The sequence below is a fragment of the Diabrotica virgifera genome, chromosome 4 (genome assembly GCF_917563875.1).
Source record: "Diabrotica virgifera virgifera chromosome 4, PGI_DIABVI_V3a".
NCBI classification, from domain to species: domain Eukaryota; kingdom Metazoa; phylum Arthropoda; class Insecta; order Coleoptera; family Chrysomelidae; genus Diabrotica; species Diabrotica virgifera.
This window is the reverse complement of record NC_065446.1, coordinates 241333570-241346761: the sequence shown is the minus strand read 5'-3', so window position 1 is coordinate 241346761 and position 13192 is coordinate 241333570. Positions and strand designations below refer to the sequence as shown.

At 37.1% G+C, this 13192-nt stretch overlaps 1 protein-coding gene across 2 annotated transcripts in view; it reads right to left on the bottom strand.

Moving 5' to 3' along the window:
* The window catches only part of LOC114327547 (prolow-density lipoprotein receptor-related protein 1), a 222777-nt gene that overhangs the window by 42154 nt on the left and 167431 nt on the right, over positions 1 to 13192 (bottom strand). For both annotated transcript variants that reach the window (XM_050648833.1, XM_050648834.1), the window contains exons 23-25: positions 11245 to 11533; positions 8472 to 8738; positions 4082 to 4275 (exon numbers count right to left, since the gene is read on the bottom strand). In XM_050648833.1, coding sequence (XP_050504790.1) covers positions 4082 to 4275; positions 8472 to 8738; positions 11245 to 11533 — 750 coding nt within the window. The remainder of the gene's footprint in view (positions 1 to 4081; positions 4276 to 8471; positions 8739 to 11244; positions 11534 to 13192) is intronic.

Sequence of the window (13192 nt, the reverse complement as noted above, 5' to 3'; positions counted from 1 at the left end):
TCCAATTTTAGGTTGTTGATTTCTTAACTCGTCCAGGCGGCCGAACTTTCTATTGAATACGGACGAGATTCCTTTAGTCATCTCGAGGTCTTGGGCAACACAGTGGGCTAGAGAGACGTTTTCTGGAACACCAAACAGATCTTGCTGAACTTCTGTGGTCACGCCGAATCTAGCACTCTTTCTCGCTGCGTAATTTGACATAAATTGATTAAAACTTGGCTGTGCGGCGTCTTTCATCTCCTGTTGGAGGACTCGGGCTTCTTCTGTTTCATTTGAGCCAGCATATGGTGCAAGACGATTTATGTGAATAACTTTTGGTTTACCGTTTGGCAACTTCTTAATTCTGTATATTACGTCATTTATTTTCTTCTTAACTTCATACGGACCTTCCCATTGTCTTTGCAGTTTAGGACACAAGCCGCGACGACGTTGTGGATTATAAAGCCAGACAAGATCACCTACTTCGAAGCTTTCATTCTTGCATCGAGAATCATATTGATCTTTCATTCTGTCACTGGCTATCTGGATGTGTTGTCGGGCAAGTTCATGAATGTTGTTCATTCGTAACTTCAGGCGGTCGACGTATTCTTCGCCTGCAACATGTTCCTCAGAAGGTCTGCGGCCAAACTCTAGGTCGCAGGGCAAACGAACTTCACGACCCAACATCAGGCAGGTTGGTGTTTGACCTGTAGTTTCATTCACGGCCGAGCGGTAGGCCATCAGGAATAAATGAATGTGTTGGTCCCAATCTCGCTGATGTTCAGATACAACTTTGGACAAGTGTTTACCCATCGTTCGGTTCATCCTCTCGACCATTCCATCTGATTGAGGATGCAGGGGTGTTGTTCTGGTCTTATTGGCACCAATCAATTTACAAACGTTTTGGAAAAGAGCTGACTCAAAGTTTCGCCCTTGGTCGGAGTGGATCTCCAAGGGAACACCAAATCGGCTGAAGAATTCTTTAACAAGTACCTCTGCAACGGTAGCAGCTTCTTGATTTGGTAATGCATAGGCCTCGGTCCATTTCGTAAAATAATCCATGGCTACCAGGATGTATTTATTTCCAGCATCAGTTTCTGGAAATGGACCTGCAATGTCGATTGCTACTCTTTCCATAGGACTGCCAACATTGTACTGTCTCATGGGTGCTCTCTTTTTACCAACTGGACCATTACCGGATGCACACAGTTCACATTTCTGCCACCATCTTCTTACATCATCTTTACAGTTCACCCAATAGAACCGTTCTCGAACCTTTTGCAGAGTCTTCGTAATACCAAAGTGTCCACCTGATGTACCGTCATGCAACTGACGCAATACTTCTGACACTTTACTTTTAGGTACAATCAACTGAAGCTTAGATTCTGTACCATCATCGTTCTCAAAGGTTCTGTACAGAAGATCATCTTTTAGTATCAGGCAATTCCATTGGCTCCAGTAGGCCTTGACTTCCGGACTACATGCACTAATGTTTTGCCAACTAGGTCTCTCACCTCGACGCATCCAATCCAATACTCTTTTTATACATGGATCGTCTTCTTGGGCTTCTTGTAACTGTATTGTGGCTGCCATTGCTCATTAACGACGGTAGTTCGTCTCACAGGGCAAAGCTGTTCATCTACTTTAAGCCGGTGATTACAACTTTCACTGCATGGCCGTATCGAGGAAGCATCTGTATTTGAACCAACTCTTCCAGCCCTCTTCATGCGTCTCTTCGGCATCGTGTCACGAATCACCCTCCGTACCATTTCCACCAAACGTTCATCTTTTCTCTTATCGCCTTTTTCCACGGTTATTACTCGATTGTTTCGTGAAGCTTGGCTAGCTGCTTCGTGTTCCAAGGCAATAGCAAGTGCTTCATCTAAAACTTTCGGCCTTGCTAGTCGTAAAGCTTTCTGTAGTTCATTATCTTTCAGCCCATTGCCGAAGGTATCTACTGCAATTTCTTCTAAAACGCTGTCTGGCACCTCTGGATAAGCCAACCGCACCACACGAGCCACATCTGCTTCAAATTCTTGCAGATTCTCACTTGCTCGTTGACTTCTACTTCGCAGTTGTGCTTTGTATACTTGTTGTAGATGGGCATCTCCATAGCGTTTTTCTAGACGAGTGAACAAGGTCTGGTAACAATTTTCTTGACCCTTAGGAATTGATCTTAATATATCTGCAGCATCACCTCGCAAAGCAGCAGTCAAGGAAACAGCCTTTTCCTGTTCGGTCCAATGATTGGCGGTCGCAATAGCTTCAAATTGTCTAAGATATATGGACCAAGAGGACTTTCCATCGAATGGTGGTAATTTGAATCTCATATTATGCGACGTTTCGTCTCTCGGTAGTTCATCTTTCACTAAAGGATCTAACGTTGCTGCATTAACTGATGGTTGTACTTTTGTATCGGTTATCCTGCTCTCTAGCTGTTTGATCTTTTCTTCTACGGTCTCTACACTTTTCTGCATCTTATCGAATGTTCTAGAAACTTCTTCAAATTTCTCATTGTTCTGTTTACAAACTTCTTCTAGTTTTTCGTTGTTTTGCCTACAGACCTCTTTAATTATTTGAGAAGTCTCATTGAATCTTTTAGCAACATTTTCGAATTTCTCGTCGCTTTTTCTACTAACTTCTTCAAGTTTCTCGTCGCTTTTTCTAGAAGTTTCATCGATCTTTTGAGAAACACTTTCAAATTTCTCGTTGTTCTGTCTAGAAGTTTCATCGATCTTTTGAGAAACACTTTCAAATTTCTCGTTGCTTATCTTAGAAGTATCATCAATCGTTTCAGAAACAGTTTTTAATTTCGATAAGATTGCTTGTTCTGCTGACTGGAAGTGGAACGTCTCTGGATCATCTCCGTTCTTCGTTAGGACTTCCTCGAGTCGTGCTTGTAGAACTATCTTGAGCCCACTGCTGTCCAGATCCCGTTCCTCGAGCTGTTCACGGAGCTGTTTTACTGTAAGTTCTCGTAGCAACATCTTTGGTCGGCACACACGTACTTTCCAAAATGTCTTTTAAAAGTCTTTCCGAATACCGAACAATCAACGCACTTTAACTATTCCCGACGAATAAAGTCCAAAAGTCTTCTAAAGTCTCTCTGTAATTCACTTATTTATATCGCACTAAGTTAACCGAACACCGACACCAACTGTAGCGTGATTAGTGTAATTACTTCTAATTACAATAAAACTAGCGGTTCGTAATTTATATACGACTTTATTATTTATTTATACAAGTTTACTTTACAAACTTTAGCTTAAAACTAAAAACTAATAACAGCGCGCTCCGCTTAAATAGCCAATAGGTCCCGTTCTCGAAATGTCTACATATCCCTCGGCCTAATGAATATTCTGGAGATCTTCACTCACAGCGCCGTCGCTTCTGTGACGTCACGGCTACTGTTATTCCGACGGTTGGAATTCTCCCAAGCCGGGGACTGTTTATTGCGCCGATTCGAAACTCTTTCGTTACAGTATGAATTAAAAATAACAAGTTCTTTTAAAATCTGCAAAAATATATAGGGTGTCCCATTTAACAAAAATTATGGCATCAGATGCCTTTTGCGTCAGTGTACTTGCATGCAAAGTTTCATAAACATTGTTCTTTTCGTTTCAAAGATATTTGCTTGGTTCCATAATTTATCCCAACCGAGTATTTTTGTGTAATAGAACTAAGTTGTTGGGCTATTTGAAAAAATAGATTATTATTAATTGTGAATTTTGTAGGTTAATAGATTTTACGTAAAAATATTTCGAATTAGGTATAATGCGAGGAGGATTTTTTATTATAGAATCAGTAGTTTAAAATTTAAAATTTTCTTACGCTTTTAATAAAATTTTCACTTAGGTTTATTTCTATAAATATTTATTTACTAATAATAAAATTGTTGTCTATTGCTTCCGCTATTGCTGTATGTTGTCTATTGCTATCACCTATGTATGGCGCGCGTATATTGTCACAATTATTGATCTTAGATAATGTCAAATATTGCCATTGTTGCCAAAGTTTCGCAGAACTTTCGAAAAAGGGTATGATACTATCTCCCGAAGTTATATTGATGACGCGCTACTGTTGCCTCTTAAGATTCTCTTACCTTCTTCATCAGAGCCATCTCCACAATCTCCTTCATAGTCGCACCTCCAACGTCCAGGAATACACTTATTATTGTTACACTTGAAGTAGGAAGGTTCACACGTATGGTAATCTGGATGGCTACAAGTCTTTGGTTCGTCTTCAGCTTCGGAACAATCTGGATCTCCGTCGCACAACCAAGAATGAGGAATACATCTAAAATACATTTATATTTTTGTAACCAGATCTATACAATTTATGGTAGGGGAGCCCAAGCGGGGATTGTTGCAGTTACTCGAGCGAATCAGATTATTATATGGGGAGAAACCTCGTACCCTGTAAATGTACCCCTACCATATATGTAGGGCTGGCAGACTAAAGCACATAAGTCAAAAAATCCGATTTTTATTTTTGTACATGCACATGTCTATATATTTTTTCTCCACCGACTGACTCAAGCACATACGTCATACACGTATATTTCACATTGATTTTAATTATCGTACTTTTTCAACCTTTCCATTCCTATAAATCTTTAGACGTTATAAAGAATATAAGTTGCCTTATGTGAAAAAGTACAACTAATATATTCAGCTTTGCTGATTTATAAGCATGACTTAAGTTGTTAGGTACCTCAAGTATATGACGTTATGGTCTTACTTGTTTAAGAATATACAGATATTTAACTTTAGTTACCTACTTTAACTTTAGTTTTAAGTAGGTATCTACTTAAAACATGGCTAAGAGAGAAGCAATATTCAATGGATATTGGCTAATGGGTACATACAAAAAAAGGTCTACTTATGTACATGTCATCATCAATAGAGATTGAAGAAAAAGCTTTTCAAAGACAACGCGAAATACACCCTGAAAAACAGAAAATTCGTATGAAGACATATAAATATTTTGTTGTAATAGATGGACTGCGTTAAGCTATTTCTAGGGGGCGGAAATGAAGAAACAGTCTTCAGTAGGTGGTACAAAAATTAATGATATGCGTGGAACAATACCTTAAAATAAAATATCCGATGACAAAAGGAAATCATATTGTGTCTCTTCCGTCGTAAGCAAGTCACTACACCAAAAAGAGTATATCAAAGAAGTATTTGCCTTCCCTCCTAACAATCGCCAAAATATATCAACTATTTGTCTATCAAACCTCCTTCAATAAAAACTTACAGCCAAGAATTTAACAAATTAGGATAGTGTTTCAAAAACCCCGCGTTGATACATGCTACACTTGTGATAAGTTTAAAATACAAATTCAACTTTGTCAAGATGAACAAACCAAAACTGAAATAACTTCTCAACATGATAATCATAAACGACACACAGATTTCTCAAAATGATAGCACCGTACAAGTGTATACCTACATGTGATTTACAACAGTGTTTACCGACTCCATCATTGACTTATTATGAGGCTTTTTATAAACGTCAGTTGTGGACGTTCAATTTGACCATACATGAAAATAAGACCGGAAGAGCTGTATGATATGTATCTTATGAATCTACTCCTGCTCGAGGAGCGAATCAGATTGCATCTTGTCTCTTTAAACAAATCTTCAAACAAATCTACTAATAACACAAGAAGTGTTTTATTTTACTCTGATACCTGTGGAGGTCAGAATAGAAATTATCACGTGGGTTCTATGTTTACGTGGGCTGTACATAACTTACAGTTAGAGAGAATCGACCATCAATTTATGCTTCCCGGACACAGCCATTTAGAAGTTGAACGACTGGAGTCAACTTATTAGGCCAGCAGTAACAAATTTCAAGTTTTGGAAATACTGACTTTTTGGACTTTTGACTTTGGTATTAAGAGGATCGGAACGTATTTTCGGCTGCAATGCAATTCAAATGGGGATTCATTTTTTTCGAATCCTGAGAAAACTAATAAGTATTTTTGAAAAATTTAAACGCAGAATGAAAGATCACGTTATTAGCGAGGGCCGAAAGTCCCTGAGAACTTCTATAATGTTTATTTTAATAAGTTACAGGGGTGAAAATCTAAGAGAAAATTTAGTGTGATTTTTAATTTCAAATATATCATTCAAAATAAAATTTATATTTATTTTAAGGGACTTTCGGCCCTCGGTAATAATTTAGTCTTTCATTCTGCGTTTAAAATTTTCAAAAATATTTATTGGCTTTTTCAGGATTTGAAAAAAATAAACACAATGCCGTGGTAAAATTTTCCAAATCTATCTTTGTCTTACAACGCACTCAGCCGAATATAATATTGTCAGCATATATTGTCAGTCAGACACTGACAATCAGTGACAATTTTAAATATTTGACATTGCATCGGGAATATGTTGAGTTATTGCTTAAATATTATTGAAATATAGTGTATTTGATAAATAATTGATTTAAGACGTGAACTTAATAAAAAGTTATTTATTGTGTACTATTTGTGGGAGATCCAAGCAGAGAATACATCAGGATAATATATTCTGTGATACAAGTATTTTGTTGTTAAAGATGTTCAAAATTGTAAGCTTTCCATAACAATATATTATTAAAAAATCACTTTAACACTTTTCCTCTTTTCTCGATTGAGTATTAGTCTTTGTTGTACAAATAAATTATTACAATCACTGAATACATAGTTAGTGAAAAAATTATCACATTTATAAACTGAATTAATAATTTCCAATTATAAAAATAACAGTTATCCAAGAACATTCAAAACCCATCTCTTGAAATTAATAATGACATTTTCAAGTAGAATGACATTCTAGTAATGTTTACATATCCATACCAGTGTGAAGTTTACTACGCGTAATTTGCCGTGTAAAGACAGAAAAAGTAGGGATACACGAAAAATATTTGCGAATTATGTACCCATAGCCTTAAGAAATAAAGATATAGATGGAAAGCAGTTTAAATGGTTGGACAAAAGGTGGCTCCGCTATGATACGGCATTTGGAATGGTATCCTACAAAGACACTTTACAAATGGAATCAGAATTTCACAAAATACATTTAAGACGGAGGGCATCCTTTATGGGTCGCCCCCTAAACGGTCATCAACGGTCATGAACACGCCTAACTTCACGCGCTACTTTGATACATCATTGATTGAATATCTATAATATTCTAAATATTTATTTTTCTTAATATTATGTATCCGAGTTGCTGTAGGTCGTATCCAACTTGGTGCCTATGCTTTTTGGATATATCAAAGTTGCGAGTGTTAGGTTAGGTTATCAAAGTTAGGCGTGTTGATGACAGTTGATCTTTTGGGCCGCACCCATCCTTTATACCTTTCAACATTCCAGGTGTATCACTATTGTCTTTACCTATATCAAAAGAAAAAAAGATGACTGCGTTTCTCTACTAACCAAATTAATGTTTTCCATAAATTTTATATAGATTTGTCTAGTAAGGAAAATGTAGCTAATATGGATTGATGGAAGAAAATATTGTATTGTAACAAACTAAAATACCTAGTTGTGCTGTTAGACATAAGTCATTATATGATTGTGTTCTTTTTAACATAAGTCAGGAAAAACAATTTTCCATACTTTTTTATAGAGTCATACTTAGCTACTAGTAAATATGTTATGCACACTCTCATAAAATGCAATAAATGTTTTTAAGCAATATTTAATTATTTTTTTTACAGTTTTATTCGATTTCTGAAAATCTATATTTTTTGACTTATGTGCTTTAGTCTACCGACCCTACATATTAGATCTTAATACAGGGTAGTTCGTTAAGGGGGGCCCGAAAAAAAGTCTATCCTTAGAAAAACTCGAAATCGTCAGATAAAGATAAGGTAAGTTAAGTACATGCAGAACAGTGTATATTTAAAAAATCTGACGGTTTGAGAGGGGCGTAAGGAAATGGGTGAGTCACAAAGTTTCACAAGAAAAAAGCGAATATTTCGAGAAATAAACGTCAGATCGAAAAACTAAAAAATACGTGTTCAATATTTTTCAAAAATCTAATGATACCAAACACGACCCCCACGGAGAGGGGAGGGGGGTAAATTTAAAATTTTAAATAGGAACCCCGTCATATTTTGCGAAATAAACATCAGATCGAAAAACTGCAATATACACGTACTCAATACCTTTGAAAAATCTATCGAATGACATCAAACACGATTCCTCACGGAGGTGAGGTGGGGATTCCAATATAATCTTAAATAGGAGCCCCCATTTTTATTGCAGATTTGAATTCATTACGTAAAAATAAGTAAGTTTTATTCGAGACATTTTTTCGAATTATGGATAGATTGCGCTATAATCGGAAAAAACGATTCACTTAAATGGAAAACTTACGTAACTTTTTTTGGTTTTAGGACCTACTCTTTACAACCCAATAGGTCCCCATAACGCTCGAGTAACTGTAAATTTAGCATACTTTCCTTCCCTACTATTAAAACATGATGAAGAATACCTTCCAGAGTTGCATCTAAAATGTTGCGGTCCACAAGTTCTGTCACTACAATCTTGTTCCTCATCAGAGTTATCGACGCAATCGTTGTCTTTGTCGCACACCCATACAGCTGGTATACATTTGTCGTTGGCGCACTTGAACTGGTTTGGAGGACAAGTTACTGGAGGACAGTTGACTTCGTCATCTCCTCCTGGACAGTCGGGATGTTTGTTGCAGCGTTGCTTAGCTGGAATGCATCTTGGAGGTATGGTTGAGTTGCCTTCGCACCTGAAATTGGATACATTACAAGTTACTACAGTGAGTTAAATCCTGGACAATCGACAGCATTGAATACAAAAATTCATGAATAATAATAATAAAAAAATAAAATTATTTACTCTTATTTAATTTCCGGAAAATATCGTCAACTTGAGATGATACATTGTTGCATCAGCTTTCTCGGCAGGGCAATTGTGTACAAAACAATTTTTAATAAACTTTAAAATAATATTTAATATTGTCTTCTGCTGTCGTGGGAAATGTTTTGGAAAAACTGCCGAACTTCTCCATTAGCTGACTGAGAGAAAACTGCCATTTGACTGGGCTTCAGACGTCATTTGACTGGACACATAGGCGCCCATACTCGTAGGTAGGGGGACGTGCCCCCTAGCTTTTCAGGTGCTTTAAACTGTATATTGTCATCCCACGTATACAAAATGTAATATGCAACATCTTCACGTCTGGCCTCCACCTAAAAATTTTTATATGGGCCTCCATGTGGACATCAGACTGCCAGCTTGCCTTCACTACACTCAAGCATAAATTGACAACGGCTCCAATCCTGACATATCCTAAACAACAGGAGCTTTTCGGGTTTGATACGGATACTTCTCAAAATGGCATCTAAGTGGTGGTTTCCCAAGTACAGGAGGGTGAGGAACACGTCATAGGATACTTCAGCGAAACTCTGGGAAAAGCACAAACTACTATGCCACCAGGAAGGAGTTATTGGCGGTCGTCCAAGCAGTAGAACACGACCATTCGTTCCTCTATAACAGGAGATTTCAAAACACCTGAAACCCCGATAGCTCCATGGCTGGAGAAACTACAGACCTATGATTTTTAAATTCGTCACTGAGCGGGAAGAAGTCATGGGAATCCCGACGGTCTCTAGAGAGGACCATTCAAAGAGAGGACTTCCGATTCTGCGAGATTCAAGAAGAATGAGAGGGTCAGATTATACAGGGTAAAACCATAGAAGGTGGAAGTATCGGAGAAGCTCTAACCAAAGAAACCATTCAGGCTGAGCAGAAGAAAGATCCAGAATTAAAAATAGTCCGTGAGTGGCTGAACAACGGAGCTAGGCCACAAGGGCATGAGATTGCCAAATATGGGCAAGCAGTGAAGGACTATTGGCTTCAATGCGACTCTTTGTGTCTGGGAGATGGCGTCATTACTCGTAAATAGAAGATGGCGTCCGTCAGGGATGTATATTATCACCACTGCTGTTCAATATATACTCTGAGGAAATCTTTCAAGAAGCAGTGGATGATGTTGAGAATGTATCAATAACATAAGGTACGCAGACGACACGGTGGTATTCGCTGACAGTTCTGAAGTCCTCCAGGAGTTAATGAATAGAATCGCAGAAATAAGTCAGAGATAAGGACTTTCAGTAAACATTAAGAAAACAAAATTTATGATGATCTCTAAGAAGGAACAACAATTTGGACGAAGTGTGAACGGTCAACAAATAGAAAGAGTAAAAACATACGCCTACCTTGGTACGAACGTCAATGGAAATTGGGACCATTCCCTAGAAATCAAATCCCGAGAAAGCAAGATCTGCTATTGAAATGTCATAATTCATCCTCACCCATAAAAATCAGGTCACTACGATATTATATCTTTCCTATACTGTTGTACGGAGTTGAGTCGTGGACTTTCACAGACGCCACCTGCAAGGAAAATTGAGGCTTTCGAAATGTATCTCTATCGTCGAATCTTGAAGATATCTTATACCGACCACGTGACTAAGGATACAAAAAGAAAAAGAGCTGTTAACCACAATAAAAACAGCCAAAATCGAATACCTCTCTCACATCATAAGGAGAGATATAGGCTGTTGACTCTAATATTAGAGGGAAAAGTAGAAGGACAACGAGGACCAGGAACGCGAAGGATTTCCTGGCTGAAAAATCTACTTAAATGGTTCAACACAACCACAAATCTTTTCAGAGCAGAAGTGTGCCAAGTACAGATTGCCATGATCGTCACCATGTGAAGTTGGGGGTTGCAAGACGAAGACACTACCCCGAACAAACAAACTTAAACTTTTTCCAGAAACTTTATTTTTATATAATTAAATGTACAATTAAATTACGTAGAGCTTGAGACAGGTCGGGGATAACCCATTGCCCCGGTAACTAGATCCCCTGACTACGCGCGTGAGAGTGTAACAACAACCACAACATATATCAGGTACACGACTTTCCTATTTATATCTGTTATAGTTAAAAACAGTGCCAATATGTATTACCATATATGGTGAGATACTATAAGTGTAGTAAGAATGACGTGTGCTTTCTTTGCAGTCTTTCAAATGAGTTCAGTACTTTGAACTTTGCTACTGTCGTAATAAATTAAACAAATTGCAATTATAATATTATGACCTAATTTTTATAGCAAAGGAATTAGGAAAATTCCGTGAGGGTTGTCGTGTACCATCACAACCATTATCCGAAACGGATAGGCACTACAAGAAGAAGTTTTTACAAGTACAAAAACTACTTACCTGAACTGAGTATTAAGACAAGTATAATCCTCACAATCGTTTTCATCTGAACCGTCTCCGCAATCATTTTTGCCGTTACACAAATCGGAAGGATGTATACACTGTCCGTTCTTGCACTGATATTGTCCCGGCATACATTTGAATACAGGACAGTCTGGAGGTTCGTCGCTACCATCACCACAATCATCTTGGGTGTCGCATTTCCACCAGAAGGGTATGCACTTGTAGTTCACTTTACATTCGAAGTGGACTGTCGTACAGTTGGCTACACAAGATCGACCGTCTTTACCTAAAACAGGTCAAATAATTAGTAAGTTAACAACTTTTGCAAGAAAAATACCTAGTCTTAAGCTGCACCTACTACCTACATTGGATCCGTATTTCTCCCGATCCGATGTCCTTTCCATTTCTTCATATTGCTGTTGTTCGTATTTCCTTTTTTTCTCTCTGATTAATTTCCTTGTTTCTCGGCGTGAAGTTGCATAATTTTCTTTACTTTCTGTTGTTTCTTGTTGAAGCATAATGTTTCGCTTTTTCTGTCTGTCTTGTAGTTTTTCTTGGCATTATCTATCAAACCATTTCCTTGTTCTCTTCCTGCCTTTCCCTATTATTAGTTCTGCCGACTCCGTAATTGAATTTTCCATTTGTTGCCACATCCTTTCGACATCATTGCTCTGGTCTACTGTATTTAGATGCTATTTGATTTTTTTTTATTGAATTAACGTGTCTCGATTACAATGATCATTGACACAGGTACAATTATACATTAATAAACAATACATACATACAATAAATACATAGATTCGGGTAATTTACATTACATGAACATCTATATTTTATTGAAAATATTTATATTTCGTAGGTAGCTTATTAGGTCTGAATCCCGCGTATGAAAAAAAAGTTGATTAATAGCAAGCTGAAAATTTGTTAATAGCTTAAGAGTGTCTAGTCGGACAAACTTTGATATATGGGAACCCTGGAACAGGGGAAGTTTTAATTGTGGAACAGGTTAAAAATTTGGAACGGTCAGACCACGAAAACGGCACATGTATTTTGTCCGACAGAACAGACTTAAACTCTCCGAACAGAGATTAAACTCTCATGCAAAAATCAGACTGCTATTTATCACCAAATGGGCGTTTTAATGAGTGGAACATGTAGAATATGTCAAATGACAGGAATTATGACAGGTGATAAATAGCAGTCTGATTTTTGCATGGGAGTTTAATCTCTGTTCGGAGAGTTTAAGTCTGTTCTGTCGGACAAAATAAATGTGCCGTTTTCGTGGTCTGACCGTTCCAAATTTTTAACCTGTTCCACAATTAAAACTGCCCCTGTTCCAGTGTTCCCATATATCAAAGTTTATCCGACTAGACACCCTTAAGCTATTAACAAATTTTCAGCTTGCTATTAATCAACTTTTTTTTCATACGCGGGATCCAGACCTATGATGTCATAGTGGATTTTTGTAAATTTAGTTATAATTTTAAGTGTAAGTACATAACTTTTTATCTGGTGAAATTGAAGAAGTATCAGAAGAAAATCACATTTATTTTTATCTCGTGAAACTTGAGTGTGGTGAGCCAGAAATCAGGTGTAGTATTAACATTGAAGCAACAATGGAAATTCAAGTACGTATTAACCGTACATTATTGTTAAAAGATGAATTCAGTTTGATATTACAAAACAGCTTCAAAACTAAGTCTGGTAACAAATTGAAAATATTTTGTCTCATTATTCTGAAGCCGAAAACACCAATATTAGTTTAGAAACATAATTATCGACTTTATAAATTCGAATAAAAAAAAATAAGCTTCTGGAAAATGATGTGGATAATAAAGTAGAACAGCTTGATTTCTTAACAGAACAATTTTCTCTTTTATTTTCTTTCTTCTTCGTTAAAAGTTTCACCACAACATACATTAGAAAATGAACATTACATTAATGC